General features: G+C 45.1%; 2 protein-coding genes across 2 annotated transcripts in view; one reads left to right on the forward strand and one right to left on the reverse strand.

Moving 5' to 3' along the window:
* LOC119236022 (olfactory receptor 2T27-like) overlaps positions 1–25,853 on the forward strand; it is a 292,093-nt gene that overhangs the window by 134,074 nt on the left and 132,166 nt on the right. The window lies entirely within an intron of this gene.
* On the reverse strand, positions 5,268–6,194 carry LOC119236932 (olfactory receptor 2T27-like). Its single transcript, XM_037500863.1, has one exon. The coding sequence runs from the start codon at positions 6,192–6,194 to the stop codon at positions 5,268–5,270; it is 927 nt and encodes a 308-aa protein (XP_037356760.1).

The raw sequence follows: 25,853 nt of genomic DNA on the forward strand, positions 1-25,853 counted from the left end.
TGACCATCCCTGTTGACCAGTGTGGTCCAGCTCTGTTTCCTTTTACCTGAAACTCTGCCTGTACTTCTGGAAGGTGCTGTCTTTGGGAGAAGGCGGTACTATGGACACAGCGAGCTCTTTGTTCCCCTGTTTGTAAGAGAAACCCTGTGTTGATGGTTCCCAGAGCCTGAGGTCTCTTGGAATCGTGCCACAGGTGAGAACCCAGGGTGGCCCGTGCTCTCATGGACACTGCCCTTGATCGGCTCTAGCCCACAGGCCCCTGTTGCTGGGTGTGTGTTGCTCTTGCCCTTGGTTTTGGCGTTTTTGGGCTCTTTGGTGGCTCCCTTGTCGGGACGCCGGGCGGGTGGGTGGCAGTTCTGGCCCTTCTGGGCTGTCCCATGCGCCTGCCCTGTGTGCTCTTGTGTGTGTGGGGATGGGTGTCCTCATGGCTTGATGAAGGGGTGCTTTCTCTCTGCCGGGTAAATGCCCGAAGGTGGGTTTCCTCAGTGTTGAGGGGCCTCCATAGGCTGTGTAGTCTCTGCATTCCCAGTCTCAGTGCTGGGCAGGGCCCTTCTCTTCACATCTTGCCAACACGTGTTTCTCGTCTGTTTGAATCTGTACCCCCTTATCCACTGTTGTATACCCCAGGAGCACCAGGGGGTGCCTGACACGCAGATGGCACCAAAGCTACACAGACTGTGTTTTCTTGTACACACGCATGGCTGTTAATATCACTTTACAAATTAATACTTTATAAGTGAGTAAGAGATAAATCCTAATGAAATGGAGCAATCACCACTATGGAGTGTAGCCTCAGCTCATGACAAAGTGTCTTCCTCGAGGTAATACTTCCACTGTGTGATTAGCCTTCACCTGACAGCTGAATATTCCAGCACTGCTGTCTGTGCCTGTGGCCTGCCTGCGCGTCTTCCTCTGAGAGGCTCTTATCTCCTTTCTTGTCTTGATTGACTTGTCTTCTCTTCGTGTGGTTGCGGGAGCTCTTCATAGAGCGGGATGTGAGCCCCCTGTCAGATGTGATGTGGAAATCCTTTTTCCCACTTGGTAGGGGGCCTTTCATTTTATCCATAGTTTCTTTTCTTCTCCTGTCCGGAAGCACTTTAGTAGATGTGATCCCTTTTTAATTTTGATTTTGTTGCCCTGCCCTTTGGATTTGAGCCTGAAACACATCTCTAAGGCCTGTGACAAAGAGCACATCATCGAGGCAGTTTTTGGTTTTTCGTCTTCCAGCAATCTTTAATCCATTTTGAATTCGTGTCTGTGTGTTAGGTAGCTGTCTGGGCCGTGTCGTGATTTTGGGTGTGGCTGTGCCTTTTCCCAGAACCATTTTTTTGGACGATTTATTTATTTATCTATACAAGCACTGGGTACAGTCAGAAGCGCGGGAGGGTGAGAGAATTCACCAGCGCCAGAGCGGGGAGCAGAGCAGGCAGAAGGACCGAAGTACACTGCTGAGGGGAGCAGCGGGCAGCAGGAGAGGTCTGTGCGCCATGTGGAACCCTCTCCCGGTGGCCGGGGATGGAACGGGAGCTGCAGAGGCTGCGGGCAGCTTCACAGCCCAGCGCTCAGCCGCTGCGCCACCGGGAAGGCCCTTCCCAGACCATTTTTGAAGAGACTTCTTTGCTCCCTTGTTTGCTTTTGACTCTCTGGTCATCAGTTAGTTTTCCTTCCCCTGTGGGTTTATTTCTGGGCTCTCAGTTGTGAGGTCACTGAACATGTGTCTCACACATTTTGAAAACCGAGGAGGAGCGAGCGCCCCCAGACCCGTTCTGTGAGGCCCACATTACTCGGAGACCAGAAGCGGACAAGGACGTCCCAAGGAGGACTCTGGGCCTTCCCTGGAGAGACAGATATGATAAACCCTCCACGAAGCCGTGCAAACTGACGTCAAGGGTCGTGGCCACCCCGCGGTGGGCTTTTTCTGGGGGCAGGCTCGGGCCACAGCTCAGATCGCCCAGGGGACTGACCCCTTCCCGGAGAGGAACGACAGAAACCCTCTCACCCCTTGGCGGGCGCAGAGGCGGCTCTGGCGAGACGCAAGGCGCATCTGTGGTGAGGATGCTTGGAGCGAGGGGGGAAGGGGCCACCCCAGTGTGAGACAGGCCAGACACCCTCCCCCCCCCGCAGGGAGCCCCGCGCTCTGGTGAGGAGCTGGACGCCTCCCTAGGGCCAAGGTCCGCTCCCTCGCGGCGGCCCGGCCACCCCTCCCGCCCGGCGCCGCTCAGCGCAGAGGGGCGCACCCAGGACCCCGGGCCACGCGTGGCCGCGGTGCCGCGAGGCGGGCGCCGGGAGAGGCCAGGCACCTGCTCGGAGGGTCGCGTCCCGGCGCCCTCCCGGGGGCTGTCAGGGCGGCCGAGCCGGGCACAGCCCGGAGGGACCGCGGGGTGTGGCCGCCCGCGACGGGACGCGCTGCCCGCGCGGAGGGACGAGGCCGCTGGTGACGCGGACGGGCCGGAGCGCCGGGGACGCGGCCCAGGGAAGGACACGGTGGAGGAGGACGGAGCTGGGTCCTCCCGCGCCCGGGGCAGAGAAGGAAGGGCCGGAACCGGACCCAGCAACACCGGGCGCGACCCACATGTGCCGGAGCCGGCCCGGGGTGTGCGGGGGGGGGGGGTGCGCAGACGCCCCTCTGGGAGGGGAGGCCTCTGGGGCACCGCCTGGCCGCGCTCGGGACTGGAGGAGGCCCAGGAGCTGGAGACACCAACCCTGTGCGCGGAGGTGCAGGTCGGGCGGGGGCAGGCGGCGGGGGCGGGTCCCGCGTGCGCGTGGGGGGAAGCACCTCCGAAGAGGGGCGGCCCCCGAGACGCGTAGCCGGTAGTGTCTCAGGTGCATACTCACAGTTTACAGTGAGAGACAAGCGGCCTGTTTCGGAGCCTCCACAGTTGGTGCTTCCAGAGCAAGGCGACGCGTTCAATATGCCACAGAGCACGGGCGGTGCCTCTTCAGTCCCAGAAATGGGCGCAGGATTGACAATTCCTAGTGCTTGGGTTTAAGTCACAAAGTGGGCATCGATTTTAATTCTCTCCGAAGAAACACGATCCTGCATTTCCCTGTTTGCACTGAACAATGTTCGTATTTTTCCGTCTACGATAGGCCAAGAGTGAGACCCCGCTAGGGAGAAGGAGGCGGAACAGCCATGGGGAGCGATAAAAGACAACTTTTAGGACGGGCAGTTACACCGACGAGTCTCGCTAAAGAAACTTGTAGACTCCATGCCAGTGATGGTGTCAGAGTGTGTCTGTCAGGTTTATAAAGTTATCAGCAGTTTAGGTTTTCTACGATTTGTCATAATGTGAACGAGCGTGAGATTGTATTGAAGTCATCATTTAGAAACACTGAGCTTCACCCACTAGAGAGGTTTCTAGTAGACATCTTTAAAGTTGAACCTGCAGCCGACACAAGCTACGGTGCACATGTCCGCATTTCAGAGATTAAATTTTATGGTGTGAAAACAGCAAAGGATCCAAATAGGCCTTTGCCAAGGAAGCCATGAAGGTGGCGCTCAGGTGCAGGAGAGGGCGCCCAGTGTCCCAGCTGGGGAGGGCGCTCAGTGTCCCACTCCAAGCCACGTGAGCTGCCCCATCACTCCCGAGGACTGGCTGCGACTTCTGCCACGGTCAGCAGCCCTGAGAGGGCTCCTTGGAGGAACTCTAAATCACTCACCTACAGTGAGATATTTTTAGAGATCAATAGTTAATGCAACGATCTTTTCTAACTTTGCTCATTATGAATGTCTGACTTTGCCTAATTTGTACATTAATCTTTCACACAGCTGAGTATGTTTAGGAAAAATAGTTGCTGTCCAGTTTGGTAGGATCTGATTTTTAGGCTTCCACTTGGGGACCTTGGGAGGATGGGGCTGGATAAGGGGGAGTACCGTGGTGATGAAGACAAGGGACAGCAAGTGTGAGCAAAGGTGTGGGGATAGGGGACCCCCATGCTCTGTTGGGGAACAGTATATTAAAACACGTGTTCCTCAGAAATTACAGTAAAATTCATATGATCCAGCTATTCCACTTCTGGGTATTGATCCAAAGGAAAAGAAAAAACTAATTAAAAAAATATATATGATCACCTATGTTCCTCACACCACCACACACGGGAACCAACGGAGGTTCCAACGATGGGTGGGTGGGTACGGAAGTGGTATGGTGTGTGTGAGTGTGTGTGTGTGTGTGTGTGTACATGTCTGTGTAAGGGGAGACTCTCACACAATTTTTAAAAAGTTGAAATGTCACCATATGTGACACCATGGATGTCCTGGGGGGGGAGCGAGTCAGAGGAAGAGACAAATGCCCTGTGGGTTCACTCACCTGGAAATCTAAAAGCGAACGAGACACAGAGCAGAGGGATGATACTACAAGAAATACATCAGTTGGGAAGGGCAGATACCAGATGGGCCAGTAATGTGCAGAATCTAGAGATGCCAAACTGAGAGTCAGAGAAAGACCAACTTAAAAACTAATGGTAGAAGCCTGACTGCAGAGCTGAGCATCCAAGGGTGGGTGCAGGCGGGGGCCGGCCCCTGGGCTGTTGTGGGGGTGTGGGTGATCGGTGGCAGGTGCACCCTGGTGGCCAGACCTGACACTTGACTGGGAGGCTCCTGGTGTCCCCACAGTTGAGAGAATAGATGATCACTAATGAAAGGCGGCTACCAGATGAAAGTGGGCGTGGGGTGTGGGTGGCGTCTGAAGTGAGGTAAGAGGATGAACCCTCACAGTTGCCTTCTGTGGTGTGTGGGGTAACGAAGTGTGAATGAGCAGTTCACAGGCAAATCACTGTGTTGTACTCAAAAACCAAACTATTATTGCATATTAATTATTAGTATGAAAACCCAAAATGTTAAAAATGGTATTAATATATTTAATGGAGAAATAAATTTTCATTCAAAATTCCAGGTCTGTGAATTATAGCTAGTATTTTTAAGAGTATACTATTTTAAGAGAAAATTTTGAAATTTATAAAAACTATCTATGTTTTAAAATAAATCATTATATTTTTACAACAGTAGTTTTGGAATCTATCTAAATTTTTAGAGACAAAATTTTCAAGATGACATGGCTCTTCTCCCTCTGAACATACTCTTTGAAAATTGACATATGTGGAAAATTACATAGGAATAAAAATATATTTTGCATGTCATATTAATAACCACGTCTACACTGATGGTGACATCGGCTGCAAAAGAATATAAACACCTGTACTATCCATTCAAAGCAAACAACATCGCCATTGTGGATTTACATTGGGTACCAGGAAACCTTATATTGTCATATTCTGAAAACTTTCCTAAAAGCTTGATTGACGTCCTTGTTCCGCAGGCTGTAGATGAGGGGGTTGAGCATGGGTGATATGATGGTGTAGATCACAGAGACCACTTCGTCCTGCTTGGGAGAATGGTAGGACTTTGGCAGAAGGTACTTGAAGATGGCAGCCCCGTAGAAGAGCAACACCACAGTCATGTGAGAAGAGCAAGTAGCCAAGGTTTTCCGGAGCGCCTGGCCTGATCCCATGCCCAGAACAGTGGACAGTATGCTTCCATAGGAGCACAGAATGGCTGAGATGGGAGGGATGAAAAAAATCACAGCACTAAAATAAATCCCCTTTTCGTATTGGGAAGTGTCAGCACAGGCCACTTTGAGGAGGGCTGGGATCTCACAGAAGAAATGATGGATTTCCCTGGAGGCGCAGTAAGGGAGTGTCAGAGTATAGACCACATGGATCAAGGAATTGAGCAGGGCACCCAGCCAGGTCACAAGCACCAGGAGCACACAGACCTTGGGGCGCATGAGGATGGGGTAGCGCAGAGGCTGGCAGATGGCCACGTAGCGGTCATAAGCCATGACCGCCAGCAGAAGGTACTCTGAGCCAGCAAGTGTGGTGAAGAGGAACATCTGGAAGCTACACCCAATGAAGGAGATGCGGTGGTCCCCAGACAGAAAGACCAGGGCCATTTTGGGGACAAACGTGCAGATGTAGAGGAGATCCATGAGGGACAGCTGGCTGAGCAGAAAGTACATGGGGGTGTGGAGAAGAGGGTCGGCCCAGATGAGGATGATTATTATGGTGTTGCCGTATAGGGCCACCAGGAAATCGAGCAGGGTGAGTGTGAAGAGGACCCAGGGCACTGGGGTGCTGTGGAACAGATCCAAGAGGACGAAATCACTGCCTGAGGTCTGGTTGCTCAGCCATGCCATGCTCGTGTTTTGTATTTGCAACCTTGGAGAGTTTTTCACAAGCATAATGTTCATTGTCCCTACAAGATTTTCCAAATAAAGTCATGTGCCACTTTGAACATTGCAAGTCTATTTTACTCCCTGTGCTTCACCCTTCAGCTTTATTAGTTAAGAAACATATTTACCTTTCACTGGACTTTACTAAGGTATCTTAAGTTACCATCTAGGATCTTGCCACACTGAGAAAAGGCAATATTGGCTAGCTTTAAAATGTTATTTTGAAACATTTTTGTCATTAAAGTTTTTTTGAAATTGTATCCCTCAAGTAATTGTTATTAAGTTATGCTTTAAGCAGCATACATACATAAAGTGCATTAATTAATGAACACTTGCATTAATATTATGCACATCAATAATGTGGAGTATCAGTAGTTCAGGGGTATATGTGCTGTGTGGACAGAGCTGCAGGGTCTGGGTCAAGGCAGCCTTTAGTTCTTTTCCACAATGACTTCCAGTCAATTCCAGAAATCTCACCTGTTGCCCAATGGAAATACCTTTCTTCTCTAAGGAGCTGTTTATAAACATGTCATTAAGGAGGTGCTGTTTGTGAGCTTCGTGTGCATATTTGTGTTTCAATACCCATCAAATAAGTGCGCTCACTGCAGGAGAACTGTGGGGTCTCTTAGCTTGGGGAGCTCCTGTTTCACATGGCCACAGTGACTCTGGACAGGACGAGGGTCCAGTGGGCAGCAGGTGGCATAAAGACCTGCCTGGCAGGAGCAGACTGCGTGGGAAACGCGCTTCTGCATGGGAAGCCAAGTGGACTCACTGCCCTCCAGGTGGGGGCACAGCAGCAACCTCAGGGCTCGAAAATCCCCAGGGATTTCCTTCTGTCTTCTTGTCTTTGTTCTGTTGCAAAGTGAACTTAAGGTCTTTTGTGAATTGATGGAGGGAGTATGCACATTATTGATGTACATAATATTAATGCAAGTATTCATTAATTAATGCACTTTATGTATGTATGCTGCTTAAAGCATAACTTAATAACAATTACTTGAGGGATACAATTTCAAAAAAACTTTAATGACAAAAATGTTTCAAAATAACATTTTAAAGCTAGCCAATATTGCCTTTTCTCAGTGTGACAAGATCCTAGATGGTAACTTAATTGATGGAGGGACTCTCGCTTCATGACATTACTTCGAGCATCAGTTTTGTGTTGAATGTGAAGAGCTGGCACTTGTGTTTTGACTTGCAGCACTTTCTCTTGGGGAGGATGTATAATAAAGAAATTTCATAGACTTTTTTAAGTGGTCATGAGACTTAAATTACAAACGTGTTCAATAAATGTCATTGGGTAAGTGCGCAGTTACGGCAGCTGGGGTAGACACAGTTTTTTCAGTACCAGCAGAAGTCCCTGTGAGGTGGCTCGGCACTGAGTTCCCAGCTGTCTGCCCCGGTGACAGGAGTGCTGTCCTGTCCTCACCTCAGCTGCCCCTGTCCTCACCACCTCGTGCCACAGAGGGATGACACGGGCGTTTGTAGAACTTGTGGAATGGAGGGTTGGTCATACGGGGAAATCTAGACGCAAACTTTCCAATCCCTACGCTGAATTTGGTGCTGAACATCGTCATACATATAAAAGCATGTTAAGTCTGAAAACATTGACTTTCAAAACATCAAATATGCCAAAAAAGTATGGGAGCGCTAGTTTCTTCCACTACCCTCCCTATATAAAACTCCCCTGGTTAGATCGACCCTTAAACTCTAGCAAACATAACAGAGTGGCGTTATATGCTAAAAGGAGAATCTCCCCGTCTAATCATTTGATTTACAAAAGTCCTCAGGTTGGGGAGGACATAAAATTCACTTATTTCCCAGCTTCCAGAGAGCCAATGAAAGAAATAGTGTGGTACAGTAAATAGTTACTTTTTCATTGAAATACATTTTTTTCCTAGGTAATTTGACATTCTACTCTCTGAATACCTTTGATGGTTTCCAAAATTGCCTAATAGATATTTTCCTAAATATTTACTAGTTAACATATATGAATGGCCTCAATCCAAAATAGTCCAATGTAATTTGATAAGCAGATGTTTGTATTTGGAGATTTACTTAATTCATGGTCCTACGAGACTCCCAGAAGACATGAAATCGAGCATATATCTTACATATGTATGTAATATATGTATTTAATATATATAAAACTACCCAAAATATGATGGTGAGAAAAAAAATGAATTGGAAGTCAATTTTCTTCAATTTTAACCTAAAACATCTCTCTTTTACCTCATTGACATGAATTAGAAGGAAATCAACCAACAGCGTGTGTTGAGAGTAGATCCTGGGTAAATGTCTTATGATTTTACTTAAGTCACTGCTCATGTCTCTTAAAAATGCATTTATTATATATTTTCAACAATCCTCCTGCCTTCAGCCCTCGAATAGTCCTTCAGGAAGGGCATTGACACTGTAGAGATGTTGAACACCGAACATCTTTCTTCCATAAAACTAACCGCTGACCCCAACCCCAAATTAGGAAGTGGCACCTCATTGAGAATTTCATGAAACGAGACCTTCAATCCTGACATGATGTATTGCCTTGTTATGCAATGTTAGCGCACATGCCAGTTCCAGTCCAACTAAACAGCTTATCTGAGTCAACACACACACACACACACACACACATCTAATTATTTTCAGTATTTAAATGTATTAATATTGTATGATGTATATCTTAAATAGAGGGGATTTTTGAGATTGTCTATTATATCTACAAGGTCAGAGCATTATATATTAGGCTTAAGAAATTGTAACACACTTAAGAAATTTTAGGTTAAGAAATTATAACACACTTTGACATGTATCCCGAAAACAACACTCTGACTTACTTGTAAGAACAGAATCAGTGCTGCTTCTAGAGTGTTATCAATACATTGCTTAGTTCTTCCAGTCTCAGAAGCTCTCAGTCCGCCTGAACAAAGAGGTTAAATACCTTGACGCCATTGCCTCCATAATCCAAGACCAATTTACTGTTCCACTGGCAGCCCTCAGAGGGACTGTCCCCAACTGCACCCAGTCCCTGGGGCAAAGTGTGCAGCAATTACCTCCCCATCCTCCATGACCCAGAAGAAATGGTTACAGCTATCTCACAAGGACATGCAGCCTCCACCTCAGGGATACTGCTTGTCAAGTGGTCCGCCTTCAAATATTTGAGTGAAGACTGATTTTTTTCCCCGCTGCTACTATTTTTATTTTTCCATTTCATTCCTTGACCATCCATGTTTTACATAATTATAAACAGAATACAGACAATTTCATGCTTTTCAGTAGCATCATGAGAATGTGCCATATTTACATAATCAAAGCTTGGAACTATGTTGTATATATTGTTTTTAAGAGGCAGGTAGTCCTTCAAGGGTTACCATGAAAGAGTGGTTCCCCAAGACCTTTATCCCCTGGTTTTCATTTCCTGTAGTCAAGTTGTCAGGTTGGGGGCTACCTCCTCCACTGTACTAATTAACATTTGTACAATTGCTGTTTGTCTTGGTTGTTCATCTTAGAGATCTGTACTGATTTTTCTCCTGTGGAAGGTTCTGGAGCTATTTTGCAGCCCTGACCCATCTTTCACAACTTCTTCTTCCCCATTCCTTCCAAATAATTGTATCCCAAGTAAGGTTAGATGAAGAGACATGAGTAGAGTATTATGACAAAGTAAAAAGTATTCACAGCTGATTCAAGAAGTAAGCCAAGATGCTTCTCTTCACTTGGGACTTTTCATTTTCCTTCCCACACATCTTCATTTTCCTGAAGACCTCTGTCTCCTCGAATGTGGTGGGATTGTGTGCAGGTCTGTTGCATGAGTCTCCACGTGCAATTCCTTTATTTCTCTTCTCAGGGTACACCTTCATCTCTCTTTTGCATTGAACTTTTTGTTTTTACTATGTTCCTTTGCACCCCCCTTTTTCTAGTCTCCCCTTTGCTTTAGTGCAGTATATCCTTCAACAAGGTCTTGACAGAATGTGATTCGAATGTATGTTTTCAGGCCATGCATGACTACAAATTCCTTCCTTCTCTCTCAAACCTTGAGGGATAGTTGAGCTGGGTACAGAAACTTAGCCAGAAAATCTTCTCTCAAAAGAGCACCTCTGTCTTGGGGACTGGAGGGAGTTTCTGGGGCTGGATAAAAGCTCAGGTCTGTGTCCTGGGTGAAAGGGTGTGTCTGAATGAATATTAATTTTATATGTACATTAATTGTATTCAATTATTTGAAAATAATTTTATTTTTAACTCCCACATGGAGAAGTCTTGGGTGTGGTCATCTCAGTCTTTAGAAGATAAAAATTACTGTGTAACGTCCAAATTAGTTTTTTCTTTAAACTGTAGGAGAATTTGGTTGTCAAGTCAAACTCAAGCCCTATATCTGGGCAAATAAGCAGCATCAGAGCAGCCATCCACTTGTGTCAGGCGAAGCTTCTGGAGCAGTAAAGTGGGAATATTCTGTTGGAGCTGCCCACTATTGCTAAGCCCTGTGCTTCAGGGCAACTGGTTCCCCCAACCCCTCCCCCCCATCCCCTTTTACAAATCCTTAACACAGCCAGGGGGAAGTCATTTCCAAACAGAAACCCATTCTGGTCTTCCTCAGTCCCCTCACAATTGTGATAAATGAGTGGGAAAGAATTTGGAATAGTGTTGTAAGTAGCCTGCATTACATTTGGAGGGATATAGTGTTATTTAAAGACTTATTTAAATAGTTTTGCATGATTTAGTTTGCTAAATCCATTAAGTAGTTTGCTACTTAATGGATTTAAATTAAAAGTTCTAAGAATCAATTATTAAATATTTTTAGATTTATGACTTATATAAGTGAAGAGATAAAAGGTGAAATCATATATCACAACACTTAAATCATTATGAAGTAAATGTTAACCACACTTAATGGAGAATTGAACAGGGACACAATAATAGCAGGGGAATTTAATACCCCGACTTAGATGGACTTGCAGGAAGATTAGCAGTAAGGTTAACAGACATAAATGGTGTGTTGGAGTTGGAGGATCTAAAGGACATATACAGAACATTCTACACAATATCTGTCCAATGCACCTTATTTTCGAGTGCACATGTGACATTGTTCACAATATAAAATGCTTTATTTAGTCCAGAAAGCAAATGTCAAGAAATCTAAGGAGATTAAAATAAAATTTGGCCACTTTGCAACAAAGCAATAGGAAATTAGAAGTCAATTAAGAGAGAAAACCTTGAAATTCACACATTTTTCCATCCACTTATCTGTCATTGTACCCTTAGGTTGGTTCCATAACTTGGCTTTTGTGGATAATGCTGGTATTAACAGAGGACTGTGTCAATTCTGAATTAGTGTGTTCATTTGCTTTAGGTAAATACCTAATAATGGTATTGCTGGATGATGTTAATTTTTTTTTTTTAAAGATTTATTTATTTATTCATACAAGCACTGGGTACAGTCAGAAGCGCAGGAGGGTGAGAGAATTCACCAGAGCCAGAGCGGAGAGCAGAACAGGCAGAGTGACGAAGTACACTGCTGAAGGGGGCAGCGGGCGGCAGGAGAGGTCTGCACACCATGTGGGACCCTTGCCCGGCGGCCGGGGATCGAACCGGCGCTGCTGAGGCCGCGCGCAGCTTCGCAGCCCAGCACTCAACCGCTGCGCCACCAGGGGAGGCCCTGGATGATGTTAATTTTTCAGTGGTATCTCCACACCATCTTCCTTGTGGCCGTACCCAATTACATTCCCAGCAATAGCAATGAGTGTTCCTTCTCCACATCCTCACTGACACTTGGTGTTTCCACTCTTTTTGATATAGGCCATTATCAGAGGAGTGACATGGTAATTCTTCTTTTTTTTAATTAATTACATTTGTTCCCTTACATCACTGTAGTCTCCAAAGTTCCCACATCACCATATCACGTGTGACCCATCACCATATTCACTCGTGTTCATCTCTTTCCTGTTTTGCCCCCCTCCACCTACACCCTCCTTAACTGCATGTTTCAGTTCCATGGTCAGCTTGCTAGTTTTGACTTTTTCTTGCCCTTTTGTTTGGTTTCCCTATATGCCACTTATAAGTAAGACCATCGGTATTTATTTTTTTCCTTCTGACTAATTTCGGCTAGCATGATCCTTTCCTGCTTCATCTATGTTGCTGAAAATGGCATGAGTTTGTCTTTTTTGATTGCTGAGTAACATTCTATTGTGTAAATATACCACAACTTTTTGATCTATTCATGTATTTTGGGGCATTTGGATTGTTTCCATATCTTGGTGTTGTATATAGTGCTGCAATAAACACAGGAGTGCAGGTTTCCTTTTGAATTAGTGTTTTTTATGTCCTTTGGGTAGAGTCCTAGGAGAAGAATCACTGGATCATATGGTAGATCAATTTTGTAGTATTCTGAGGAGCCTCCACCCAGTTTCCAAGTGACTGTACCAGTTTACATTCCCACCAGCTATGTAAGAGGGTTGCTTTATATCCACGTCCTCTCAGCATTTTTTGTTTCCATTTTTTTTTCATGTGGGGCATTCTCACTGGTGTGAGTGGTGTCTCATTGTAGTTTTGATTTGCATTTCCCTGATAACTAGTGTTGTTGGAAATTCTTTGATATGTCTGTTAACCATTTGCCTTTCTTCTTTGGAGAAGTGTCTTTTTGGTTCTTTTGCCCATTTTTTGACTAGGTTGTTTGCTTTGGTTTTGTTGTGTAAGTTTTTTATGGATCTTTGATATCAGTCCCTTATCTGTAGTATGAAGTGCAAATATTTTCTCTCTTTCAGTAGGATGTGTCTTTGATTTGATTATTGTCTATTTTTCTATACAGAAGCTTTTTAGTTTGTAGTCCCAGCTGTTTATCTTCTGCTTTGTTTTCCTTGTTTCTGAAGAAGACTCCTCAAAGGTGTTCCTGAGTTCTGTGTCATGGAGTGTTTGCCTATGTTTTCTTCTATATATTTTATGTTGTCAGGTCTTATATTCAAGTCTTTTATCCACATTGAGTTGATTTTTGTATATGGTGTGAAATAGTAGGTTAGTTTCTTTCTTTTTTTTTTTTTTACTGCATGTTGCAGTCCGGTTTTCCCAACACCATTCATTGAAGAGGCCTTCCTTGCTCAGTTTATATTCTTTGCTCCTTTGTGACTGATTACTTGACCATATATGTGTGGTTTTATTTCTGGGCTTTCAATTCAATTCCATTGGTCTGTGAATCTTTTTTTGATCAAATACCATGCTGTTTTTTTCAATTTATATATTTTTACATTATATTGTTCATTTTTAAACAATATTTGCTTCCCCACCCTCAGGTGTAGTCCCCATAGAATTTCTTTCACCAGTGCACCCATGCACCATCACCTCAGTCCCCTGTGCTCCTTCCTCCCTCCCTCTGATCCCTCTTCCTCCTCCTCCCCTGCAGGATGTCTCTGACTTATGATTGTCTGTTTTTGTTTATTTGTGTTTTGTACTGTTATTATTTTTTGACACTCATGTCTTATGTGGTTCCCCTATATACCTCCTATAAGTGAAACCATGTGATAAGTTTCTTTTTCCTTCTGGCTTATTTCACTGAGCATAATTCCTTCTAGCTCCATCCACATTGCTGTGAGTGGCATGAATTTATCTTTTTTGATTGCTGAATAATATTCCATTGTGTATATGTACCACATCTTCTTGCCCCATCCATCTATTTTTGGGTATTTGGGTTGTTCCAGGTTTTACCTATTGTAAATAGTGCTGCAGTAAACATAGGGGAACAGGTGCTCTTTTGAATGAATGTTTTTGTGTCCTTTGGGAAGATCCCTGGGAGTGGAATTGCCAGGTCATATGGTAGCTCCATTTTTAGTAGACTGAGGAAGCTCCAGGCAGCTTTCCACAGTGGTTGGACCAGTTTGCACTCCCACCAGCAATGTAGGAGAGTTCCTTTTTCACCACATCCTCGCCAACATTTGTTGTTGTTTGTTTTTTTGATATGTGCCATTCTTACTGGTATAAGGTGGTGTCTCAGTGTGGTTTTGATTTGCATTTCCCTGATTATAAGGGATGTTGAACATTTTTTCATATGTCTGTTGGCCATTTGCATTTCCTCTTTGGAGAAATGTCTTTTGAGTTCTATGCCCATTTCTTGACTGGATTGTTTACTTTGTTTTTGTTGATTTGTGTGAGTTCTTTGTATATCTTTGTGACCAGTCCCTTATCAGTTGAATGGAGTGCAAAGATTTTTTCCCAATCAGTGGGGTATCTCTCTGTTTTGTCTAATGTCTCTTTGGCTGTACAGAAGCTTTTCAGTTTGATGTAATCCCAGGTGTTTATCTTTGCCTTCACTTTCGCTGCTTTGGGTGATAAAGAAGTTAAAAGTCTTTAAAGATGTTTAAAGATGGTAAAGTCTTTAAAGATGTTTCTGAGATGTCTGTCTTGCAGTGTTTTATCTGTATTTTCTTCTATTTCTTTCATGGTTTCAGGTCTTATGTCCAGTTCTTTTATCTGTTTTGAGTTGATTTTTGTGCACGGTGAGAGGTGTGGTCTAGTTTCATTTTTTTTGCCTGTGGAGATCCAGTTTTACCAGCACCGTTTATTGAACAAACTGTCCATGTTCCATTGCATATTCTTTGCTCCTTTGTCAAAGATTAGTTGTCCATAAAGGTGTGGCTATATTTCGGGGCTCTCTCTTTGATTCCATTGGCCTGTGTGTCTGTTTTTGTTCCAATACCAAACTGTTTTAATTATTATGACTCTGTAGTATAGCTTGAAGTTTGGAAGTGTGATACCTCCTTTCTCCTTTGTTTTCATCAGTAGGGCTTTGGGTATTTGTGGTTTTTTGTGGTTCCATATGAATTTCAACAGTATTTGTTCTATTTCTTTGAAGAATGTCATTGAGTTTTTTATTGGAATAGCGTTGAATCTGTATATTGCTTTTGATAGGATGGCCATTTTAATAATGCTGATTCTTCCAATCCACGAGCAGGGGATGTCTTTCCATTTCTTTGTGTCTTCTTCAATTTCTTTTGACAGTGTTTTATAATTTTCTTTGTATAGGTCTTTCACCTCTTTTGTAGATTTATTCCTAAGTATTTTATTTTTTTTGTTTCAGTTATAAAAGGGATGGTTTTCTTGATTTCTTCTTCTTCTGATTGATTGTTTGTGTATAGAAAGGCTACTGATTTTTGTGTGTTGACTTTATATCCTGCTGCTTTACTGAACTGGTTGATTATTTTGAGTAGTTTTTCTGTGGTGTTTTTAGGGTTCTCGATGTATATTATCATATCATTTGCAAATAGTGATAGTTTCACTTCTTCTTTCCCTATTTGGATTCCTTGTATGTCCTTCTCTTCTCTTATTGCCCTGGCTAGGACCTCCAGTATATTGCAGTGGTGAGAGAGGACATTCCTTGTTTTGTTCCTGATCTTAAAGGAAAGGCCTTCAGCTTTCGCCATTGAGAATAATGTTGGCAGTGGGTTTGTCGTATATGGCTTTATCACGTTAAGGTATGTTCCTTCTGTCCCAAGTATTTCAAGGGCCTTCCTCTAAATGGATATTGGACTTTGTAGAATGCTTTCTCAGCATCTATTGATGTGATTGTATGGTTTTTCTTTTTCTTTTTGTTGATGTGTTGGATTACACGTATTGATTTTTGTATGTTGAACCATCCTTGTGCCCCTGGGATGAATCCCACTTGATCGTGGTGTACTATCCCTTTGATGCACTGTTGGATTCTGTTGGCAAGGATTTTATTGAGGATTTTTGCATCAGTGTTCATTAGGGAGATTGGCCTGTGATTTTCTTTTTTCGTGCTGTCTTTGTTTGGCTTTGGTATTAGTGTAATGTTGGCTTTGTGGAACATATTTGGTAGCATTCCTTCTTTTTCAATTTTTGGAAAGCATGTGTTGGATAGACACTAAATCACTGCTGAACATTTAGTAGAATTCATTTGTGAAGCCGTCTGGGCCTGGGCTTTTGTTTTTGGGGAGTGCTTTGATTACTGCCTCAATTGGTTCTATTTCTTCTTTGTCCAGCTTTGGATGATTATATCATTCTAGGAATTTGTCCATTTCTTCTAGGTTGTTGAATTTGTTTGCATATAAGTGTTCATAGTAATCTCTGATTATTCTTTTGATTTCTACTGAGTCTGTTGTGATTTCTCCTCTCTCATTTGTAATCCTATTTATATGTGTTTTCTCCCTTTTTTTTGTGAGCCTGGTTAGAGGTTTGTCTTTTAATTTTTTTCAAGAAACCAACTTTTGGTTGCATTGATCTTTTGGATTGTTTTTTTAATTTCCAGTGTGTTTTTTTCTGCTCTGATTTTTATTGTTTCCTTTCTTCTATTGGCTTTGAAATGTGAGATTAGGTTGTTTCTTTGAGTTCTTTCTTGGTTGTTGATGTGAGCCTGTATTGCTATATATTTTCCTCTTAATTACTGCTTTTGCTGCATCCCATACCTCCTGGAAAGTGGTGTCCTCCTTGTCATTCAACTCAAAGTATTTTTTAATTTCTTCTTTGAGCTCCTCATTAGTCCAGTGGTCTTCCAGTAGTGTGAATTTCAATCTCCATGATGTGGGAGGGTTCCTTGTTTTCTTTTCATGATTTATTTCTAACTTGATGCCTTTATGATCGGAGAAGATAGTTGGAATGATTTTGATCTTCATGTATCTGTTGATGTTTGTCTTGTGGCCCAGTATATGATTGATTCTGGAGAATGATCCATGCACCCTTGAGAAAAATGTGTACTCAGATTTTTTTGGGGAGCAGTGTCCTATAGATGTCTGTTAAATCTGTGAGTTCTATGTATTTATTTAGGGCTCTAGTGTGTTTGTTTATTTTTTGTCTCATTGATCTGTTCCCTGGTGAGAGTGGGGTGTTGAAGTCTCCTACTATATATGCATTTTCTTTAATATCTGTTTTCAGAGCTGATAATAATCATCTAATATATTTTTGTGCTTGTTCATTTGGTGAGTATATGTTGATGAGTGTTACATCTTCCTGATGTATTGTCCCCTTGATCATAATGTAGTGTCTGTCTATGTCTCTTTTTACCTTTTTTAATTTGAAATCTATTTCACTTGGTATAAGTATAGCTGTTCCTGCCTTCTTTTTTGGTCCATTTGCTTGTAGTATTGTTTTCCAATCTTTTACTTTCATTCTATGTTTATCTTTTATAGTTAAATGTGTTTCTTGGAGACAGCAGAAGGTTGACTTTTGGATTTTAATCCAACCTGCTACTCTGTGTCTTTCTATTGATGAGTTTAATCCATTTAAATTTAGAATTAATATTGAGGGGGAGTGATCAACATGATGGTGTGGAAAGGCTGCGAATAAGTCCTCCCATAAAAAGAAAAAGTTAACAGGGAGGTCCCTGTGAGAACTGGGACATGGAAGATAAACAGGCGTCTCTGGCTAACTGCCCGAAGAAGAAAGTTGCCATAAAAGAGGACTAGAAGGGAGGAAATCTCAGAACCCTGCTACCCTCCCCCACCCACAAAGTCAGCAACAGAAAGGAGGTTAAAAAAAAAAAAACCAACCAACAAGAACAAACTATACATCAAGCGGGACTGTGAGTGGAAAGGAACTATTTCAAGCACTGCACCCTGTGAACTGGAACTGTGGAGAACGGTGCAGTAATTGCTACGGAGGTGAGCGAATGGCTCCAGGTGCCATTAGAGGAAAACAAGGACTCCATGGAGACCTACAGATAGCCCAAGGCCAGCCGGTAAGCTTGTGCGGAAAAGCAGCGCTCGAAAAACATACGCAGATTGGGAATCATGGCTGCCCAGGTCCTGGTGCCTGCAACCTAGGCTTGCCTGGAGATGCATGGGGGCCCTCATTGAGGTAAATGTCCCTCATTGACTAATCAGAAACCAGGTGCCCGGACATGGGAGCGGGGTGCAAAAGGCACCATTTCTGCAGACACTGAACTGGGCTACAGCCTACATCCTGGATGGGAGGGCTTCAGAACTGAGACCGAGGGCATGAAATTCGGGGTGTGGGATCCCCATGACAGTGGGGCACAGGGCAGACACAGCACCTGCACACCGTTGAGGCACTCCACGCCACTCCCACTCTATTCCCCTGGACCCATGGGAAAAAAATAGCTCTGGAAGGACACTAGGAAAGATCTCTGGCTCTTCCTAGTGACCAGAAAAAAATCACCAACATCCTGATAGTTGGAAACCAGGGATTCCCAAAGCACCCTCAGGCTCTGAGAGAGGGTGGGCCACGCAAATGGGGATAAGGAGGAAAATAAGGCGTGGAGCAAGACCCCATCCTGGAACTGAGAGTCAGGTGCAGGATCCAGGGCGTGGGATGCGCCATAGCAGTGGGCACTGCACAGGGTGACAGCCAGTGTTTTGGATCTGATAGCCCTGGTACTGAAAACTAGAGAGGAGAATTCAGGGCACGGGATCCATACAGCTGCGGGCACAGCACTGGGTGAACATGGGGCAGACACAGCACCCAGCTGGAATAAGAGCCCCTGTTTTGAGGTGCTCCTCTCTGCCCCCTCTGTTTCTCAGAGAACCACTGGGAAAAAGCACAGGTCAGCAAGTACGGGTCTCTGGCACCACTTCACAACCAGAACAAAACCACCAACTAGCTGATTTCCTGTTGGAACTGAGTAAATACAGAGGGAGGGAACTGTAAGGGACAGTGCCCAGCAACACAGCATCAACACCCTGCTGGAGTTTTTGTCTACCAGTGCTGGTCTCAGTCTGGTAAACAGTTTCCGACACACCTAAAGGAGCACTCCAAAGAGATGCCCACCAACACCAGTGGCACAGCACCCCAACACATAGAACTAATTAGAAAGCAAACAACATGGAGAAGAAAAATTATAAATAATGAAGTAATCCCACAGGAAGACACACCACAAAAAGAAATACAGCCACCAGAGCTCAACAATGACATGAAGAAACTTCTCAGTCTATCAGATAGAGAATTAGTGATCATCATGATTAAAAAGCAGAAAGAAAATGAAAAGGAAAAAAATGATTTGAGACAAATAACCACTGAACTGAAGAATGAAATAGAGACCCTACGAAAGAAAAGAAAAGAAACTCAGGAGATTAAAAGATTACTAGAGGAGATAAAGAACTCTGGGAAAAGCAATGAAAACAGAATCGATGAAATGGAAGAACGGAACAGTCCTATTGAAGGTACAGAAATAAAAAGAGCCAAAAGAGAAAAGGAGAGGGAAGTGCAAATGAAGCAGTATGAGGAGACTCTTAGACAATTATCAGACTCCATGAAGAGAGGAAATGTAAGAGTTAAAGGTATTCCAGAAGGTGAGGAGAGAGACAAAGAAACTGAGAAATTATTCAAGGAGATAATTGAAGAAAACTTCCCAAGCATGAAAAAGGAGACGAATATAGACATACAAGAAGTGAGAAGAACTCTCAGTTACCACAATGAAAAGAAAACTGCAGCAAGACACCCAATAGTAAAGCTTGCTAGAGTCCAAGACAAGGAAAACATAATGAAACTGGCAAGGGGGAAGAAACAGATAACTTATAAGGGAAAACCGATCAGGTTAACTTCAGACTTCTCTGAAGAAACATTACGGGCAAGAAGAGAATGGAGTAACATCTTCAGCAAATTTCAAGACAGCAAATGTCAACCAAGAATACTTTACCCTGCAAAGCTCTCCTTCCTCTACGAGGAAAAAATATGGACCTTCCCAGACAAACAGAAACTCCAGAAATTCATCACAACTAAACCCCCACTGCAAAAAATTCTACAAGAATTCCTAAAGCCAAAACCAACAGAGGAATAGAGCAAGGAATAAAATCACAAAAAAAGACAAACAAAATGGCAAACACAGATGCCAGCATATCAATATTAACTAAATGTAAATGGGTTAAACTCATCAATAAAAAGACACAGAGTAGCAGGCTGGATTAAAAAACAAAATCCAACCTGCTGTCTCCAGGAAACACATTAACCACAAAAGATAAACACAGACTGAAAGTAGAAGGTTGGGAAACAATAGACCGACAAAGAAGGCAGGTGACTGATTTTCTTTTTGTGGTGTGTCCTTCCCCTGCGGGCATGCTTGGTTGTTTCTATTTTTCCTTCTTGCTGTTTGCTTTTTAATTAGTTCTATGTGTCGGGAGGTCGTGCCACTGGTGTTGGGGTGCCTCTCTCTGGATTGCGCCTTCGGGGTGTTGGACTCTGTTTACCAGTCAAGTCCAGCCCTTTTCGGCCAAAACGCCGCCGGGGTGTTGGTGCAGTGGCTGTGTTGCTGGGCATCTTCTCTTCCAGTCCCTCCCTCCGTGTTCGCCCTGCTCTCCTAGGGAAGCAGCTAGTTGGTGATTTTGCTCCGGCCACGAGGTGGCGCCAGAGACCGCTCCTCGCAGCCTGTGCTTTCCCCTGTGGTTCTCCGGGGCGGAGGGGCGACCTCAACAGGGCTGTCCTCACTCACGCTGCAGGCTGTGTCGACCCCATGTTCTCCGCGGCCAGTGCCTGCAGCTGTGTGGGTCCCGCGCCCTGAATTCTGAGCTCTAGTGCTCGGTTCCATGGCTCTCAGACCCAGACCGTTGATTGTCACCCTGCGCCGTGCCCACTGTACGGCTTGTCCATGCCCTGGACCCCACGCCCGCCTCGCAGTTCCGGAATGGGGTCTTGCGCCACGCCTCGTTTCTCGTGAAGCCCAATGTTGCGTGGCCCACCCCCTCGCAGAGCTGAGGGTGTTTTGGAACCCCCGGCTTCCACCCGTCACGAAGTCGGGGATTTTGTTCTGACCAGCAGGTGGCGCCGGAGAGCTTTCCTCGTGTCCCCCGAACTGTGCTTCCTCCCCTGGGGTCTCCGGGGAGCAGGGAGGGGTGGCTGTCGTGCCTCAGTGGCGTGGGGTGCTGTGTCTGTCCCTACCCTGTTGTCATGGGGATCCCAGCCCCGAGTTTCCTGCCCGCGGGCTCAGTTCCAAGCCCCCAGGTCCAGGACGCGGGCGCTGGCCCAGTCAGTGTCCGCGAAGTGGCGCCTTTGCACCCGCTCCTGTGCCCGGGCGCCTGGTTTCCGATGATCCGGTGAGGGTCCGTCCCCTCGGTGTCGCCCCCGTGGCTGCCGCAGCCCCAGGTCGCGGGGGCGGGACCCGGGCGGCCCCTGCCGGTGCGCTCTCGGGCGCGCGCTTCTCCGCAGGGCTCCGCCGGCCTGGGCGCCCCGCGGGTCTCGGGCGAGCCCTTCTCTCCTCCGATGGCTCCGGGCGAGTCCGCGGGCCTTGGACGCGCCGGGCCAGGGTGCCGGGGGTGCCGGACCTGCAGCGGGCCCTTCCCGCCCCCGGATCTCTAGCTCGCTCTGGGTTTTGTTTTTGCATCTCCCCTTGCTGCTGGCCAGAGGGCGCGCCGGGCGGGTTCCGAGCTTTCCTGTCGCCTGGAGGGTCCTCGCAGCTTCCCGGGGCAGCCGGCCCGCGCCGTCCTCGGTCATCTTCCCCCGGATTCCCCCAGGGACCTGCGTGTTTCCTCCCTGGTTGTCGTCTTCGCGGGGGCTCCCCTGCTCCCGCCAGGTGGATCTGGGAGCCCGGTTTCTCCTGCAGTAGCTCTGGGGTGGCCTTGGAAGTCGGGGAGTCAGCGCCTCGCGCCTCCCCCGGGAGTCTGAGGCCTCCTGCTGTGCAGGCGGTGGTTGTTCCACGTGAGCTTCATCAGTGTTGGCCCATTTCTGTGAAGACTGTCATGAGACGTGCCCTGGAGTTGCGCAGAATCTGTACATTGCTTCGGTAGGAGCCCATTTTCTGGTGTTGGTTCTTCCAGTCCCTGAGCAGAGAGGACCTTTGCAGTTCTCGGTCTTCTCTACTCGGTGTTTTGTAGTTTTCCTCTTAAATTTTTTAAAAATTAAAAATTTTATTTTTGCTTCTCTTCATAGTGTACAATTTATGCCTCTTACCAGTGACAACAAATTATTTCATCTTTGTTCCCTTGTATATTATAATATTTTTACCTTGAAGCATTTTTTTCCAATGTGGGCTTCATGTTGATTCTTTCTTACAGCTGCCATCTGTTTACTTGCCGTGATACCATGTTTTTGTTGTGTAATTCATCCATTTGATTCATGAGCATATTGTTCATAGTTGCTTCAATTCCTTCTGTGATAATTGCAAATCTGTATACTGTCTGACTCTGCTTCTAATGCTAATGACCACCTTTGTAATTTTCTGTTACATGAGAGCGAAGGCCTTTATTGGGCCTTTGCAATTGTGTGGTCTTGAGCCTATTATCTTAGGAATAAATTTCAGGCATTCATAGGCTGTGTGTTCCCAAGAGTGACCTTCCAAATTACGTTTTCCCTTCCCATTCCTGAGGTGAGTGAGCAAAGTGTGTTGAGCTGTTGTTGGGGAAACATCCTTCTGGGCTAAGGCTCAGGTGAAGATTATTCTCCCAGAGTGTTTGCCTTTGCTTCAAAGAGAATGCTTTGTGCTCTTTCACACAGGCAGGAGGGAACCTTTCATCCCTCTTCATCTTGAGGACCTGGTGTGGCTCCTGGCCCCTGTCCAAATGTCCAAATGAATGAGTTTCCCTCCACCAGCCACGCACCTTCCTTGCCAAGACTGCAGTCACAGGGCTTTTCCCTTTCAGTGGGCCCACCTTCACCTTGCAGCATTTCCACCCCAGCTTGTGTGAATGGCCAAAAACCTGTGAAAGTATTTCTACAACATTACAAATTAAAATGTGTAACATTTATTTTTATAGATAGTTTATTTTGAAACAGCTAGTGAAAAGTTGATGTATCTTTGGTTTGAAATTGATATTTGCTCCAGTTGAGCACATGTCACTCACCCATGTGTATTCCCTGAGGCAGAGGCTGCACATACATGGGAGAGAGCTGTAATCAGTGCTTTGGGGTCATGAAGGATGGGGAGATAATTGCTACACATTTGCCTCAGGGATTGAGTGCATTTGGTGACAGTGTCTCTGATGGCTGAGTGTGCAACAATACATTGACCTTGGGCTTTTGAGGCATTGGCTTCAAGGTATTTATCCTCTCGTTTGGGCAGGCTTTGTGAATCTGATCCTAGAAGAAGTTTGAAATGTATCAACAACACTTCATAAGCAGCATTTATTTTGTTCTTGTGAGTAATAGGGGTGTTTTTCTCTGGAAATGTGTGAAAAGGTGTGTTATGCTTCAAGGTGATTAATATATGATGCTCTCTCCTAGTGTATATAATGGGAAACCTCAGAAATGCCCATCTATTAAAATTATTTGCACATCTATAAATTATTCACATTTTATTCCTTCAGAATAAGCAGTTTTGTTTATTTAAAATGGTATTTTTAAAAGGGAATTTCTGATTGAAGGTTGATAATCTGGTGTCATTTTATTTTCAAAGAGGTGCAATATGCTAACTCCAGGGTTCAGGGAAGCAGTCAATTTTATGTAAGAAAGACATGAACCTGTTAATATCCGCTGTCTCTCTCCATAGTTCAGTCTTAACCTGAAAGACATTTTGAACACTGGAGGAACTTGACATGTTGCACTTAAGTAAAATTATATGAGCTGCCATTAGAGAAAAACAAAGACTTCCGGAGACCTACACACAGCCCCAGGCCAGCCGATAAGCTTGTGCAGGAAAAGATGCGCACTTGAAAAGCAAATGCGGATCGTGGCTGCCCAGGTCCCTGAGCCTGCGACCTATGCTTGCAGGGAGATGCGGGGGTGCCCTCACTGAGGTGAATGTCCCTCCCTGAGTAATCAGAAACCAGGCGCCCAGACACTGGAGCAGGGTGCAAAAGGCGCCATTTCTGCGGATACTGAACTGGGCAACAGCCCGCATCCTGGACCTGAGGGCTTTGGAACTGAGACCCGGGGCACAAAATTCGGGGTGTGGATTCTCCACGATGGTGGGGCACAAGGCAGACACAGCAGCCCAAATCCGTTGAGGTTTTTCCCACCACTACCACTCTGTTCCCCATTCCACGGGGTGAAACAAACAGCTCCCCAAGGACACTAGGAGAGATCTCTGGCGCCACCTAGCGACCAGAAAAAAATCACCAACGCCCCTTAGAACAGGGACCTTTCTTCAGAAAAGACTGCTTGAAACAGGCAGAAAGCTCCCGGAGGAGCCAGTGGTGAGCTGGGAAGTTTGCCCACGCCAGGCCCCTTCTGACCAGCAGTCCAAGCCCAGAGGGGGAGCGGGCACCCACGGACGGGGCAGACCGGACGCGCAGAAGAGTGTGCCCGAGACCAGGCACCCGGGGAGTGCGTCCTGCATCGCCATTTTAGAACAGGGACATTTCTCCAATAACGACTGCCTGAAACCAGCAGAAGGCTCCTGGAGGAGCCAGAGGGGAGCTGGGAATTTTGCCCATGCCAGGCTCCTTCTGGCCTGCAGTCCGAGCCCAGAGGGGGAGCGGGAACCCACCACCAGGGCAGACCAGGCACGCTGGGGAGTGTGTCCCTACATAGCTATTTTAGAACAGGGACCTTTCTTCAGTAAAGACTGATTGAAACCGACAGATGGCTCCCAGAGGAGCTAGAAGGGAGCGGAGAAGTTCACCCAAGATGCCGGCCAGTCCCAGCAACACAGTGTCCCAATACATACGGCAATTAGAAAACAGACAGTAGGGAGTAGAAGAACCACACGGAACCTAGCAACTCCTCAGGAGAAAAGCACACCACAAAAAGAAAACCAACCCAGATTGCAACGACAGTAACTTGGAAGAACTTCTGAGCCTTCCAGAAAGAGAACTTCAAATTGCCATGATTAAAAAAATGACAGAACTCATAAAGTAAAACAATGATAACAGAAAAATAATCAACAATCAGAAGAATGAAATTGAGTCCCTAAGAGGGAAGTAAAAGAAATGTAGGAGATCAAAGAATTAATGGAGGCACTAAAGAACTCTGGGAAAAGCAATGAAAGCAGAATAGATGAAATGGAAGAACAAAAAAGCACTCTTGAAGACACAGAAATAAAAAGAACCAAAACAGAAAAGGAAAGAGAAGTAAGAAGGAAAAAGACCGAAGAAAGACTTCGGGAACTATCTGACTCCACAAGGAAAGGAAATATAAGAGTTATAGGAATACCAGAAGGAGAGGAGAGAGATGTAGGAACAGAGAAAATATTCCAGGAGATAATTGAAGAGAACTTCCCAAATGCGAAGAAGGAGCTGAAAATTGATATACAAGAAGCAGGAAGAACACCAAACTTCCTCGACGAAAGGAAAAATATGGCAAGACACATAATAGTAAAGCTCCCAAGAATCCAGAACAAGGAAAAAATAATGAAGCTGACAAGAGGGAAGAAACAGATAACATTCAAAGGAAAACCAATCAGGCTGACATCAGACTTCTCCGAATAAACACTACGGGCAAGGAGACAGTGGAGGGATTAGTCAACAGACTCCAAGAAAACAGATGCCAACCAAGAATACTCTATCCCACAAAGATCTCCTTCCTCTATGAAGAAAGAATAAGGACCTTCCCAGACAAACAGAAACTCTGCAATTTCATTACAACTAAACTCACACTCCAAAAAATACTATAAGGAGTCCTAAAGCCAGAACCTCAGAGGGACGAATAACAACGAAAGAAGGCCAAAAAAAAAAGTTGTTAAAAGAATAAATAAATAAAATCAAAGGAAAGACAAACACAATGGCAAATACAGATGCTAACATATCAATATTAACCCTAAATGTAAATGGACTAAACTCTTCAATAAAAAGACACAGAGTCGCAGGCTGG

The sequence above is a fragment of the Talpa occidentalis genome, unplaced genomic scaffold (assembly GCF_014898055.3).
Source record: "Talpa occidentalis isolate TD23 unplaced genomic scaffold, MPIMG_talOcc4v2.1 talOcc4.9, whole genome shotgun sequence".
Lineage (NCBI taxonomy): Eukaryota > Metazoa > Chordata > Mammalia > Eulipotyphla > Talpidae > Talpa > Talpa occidentalis.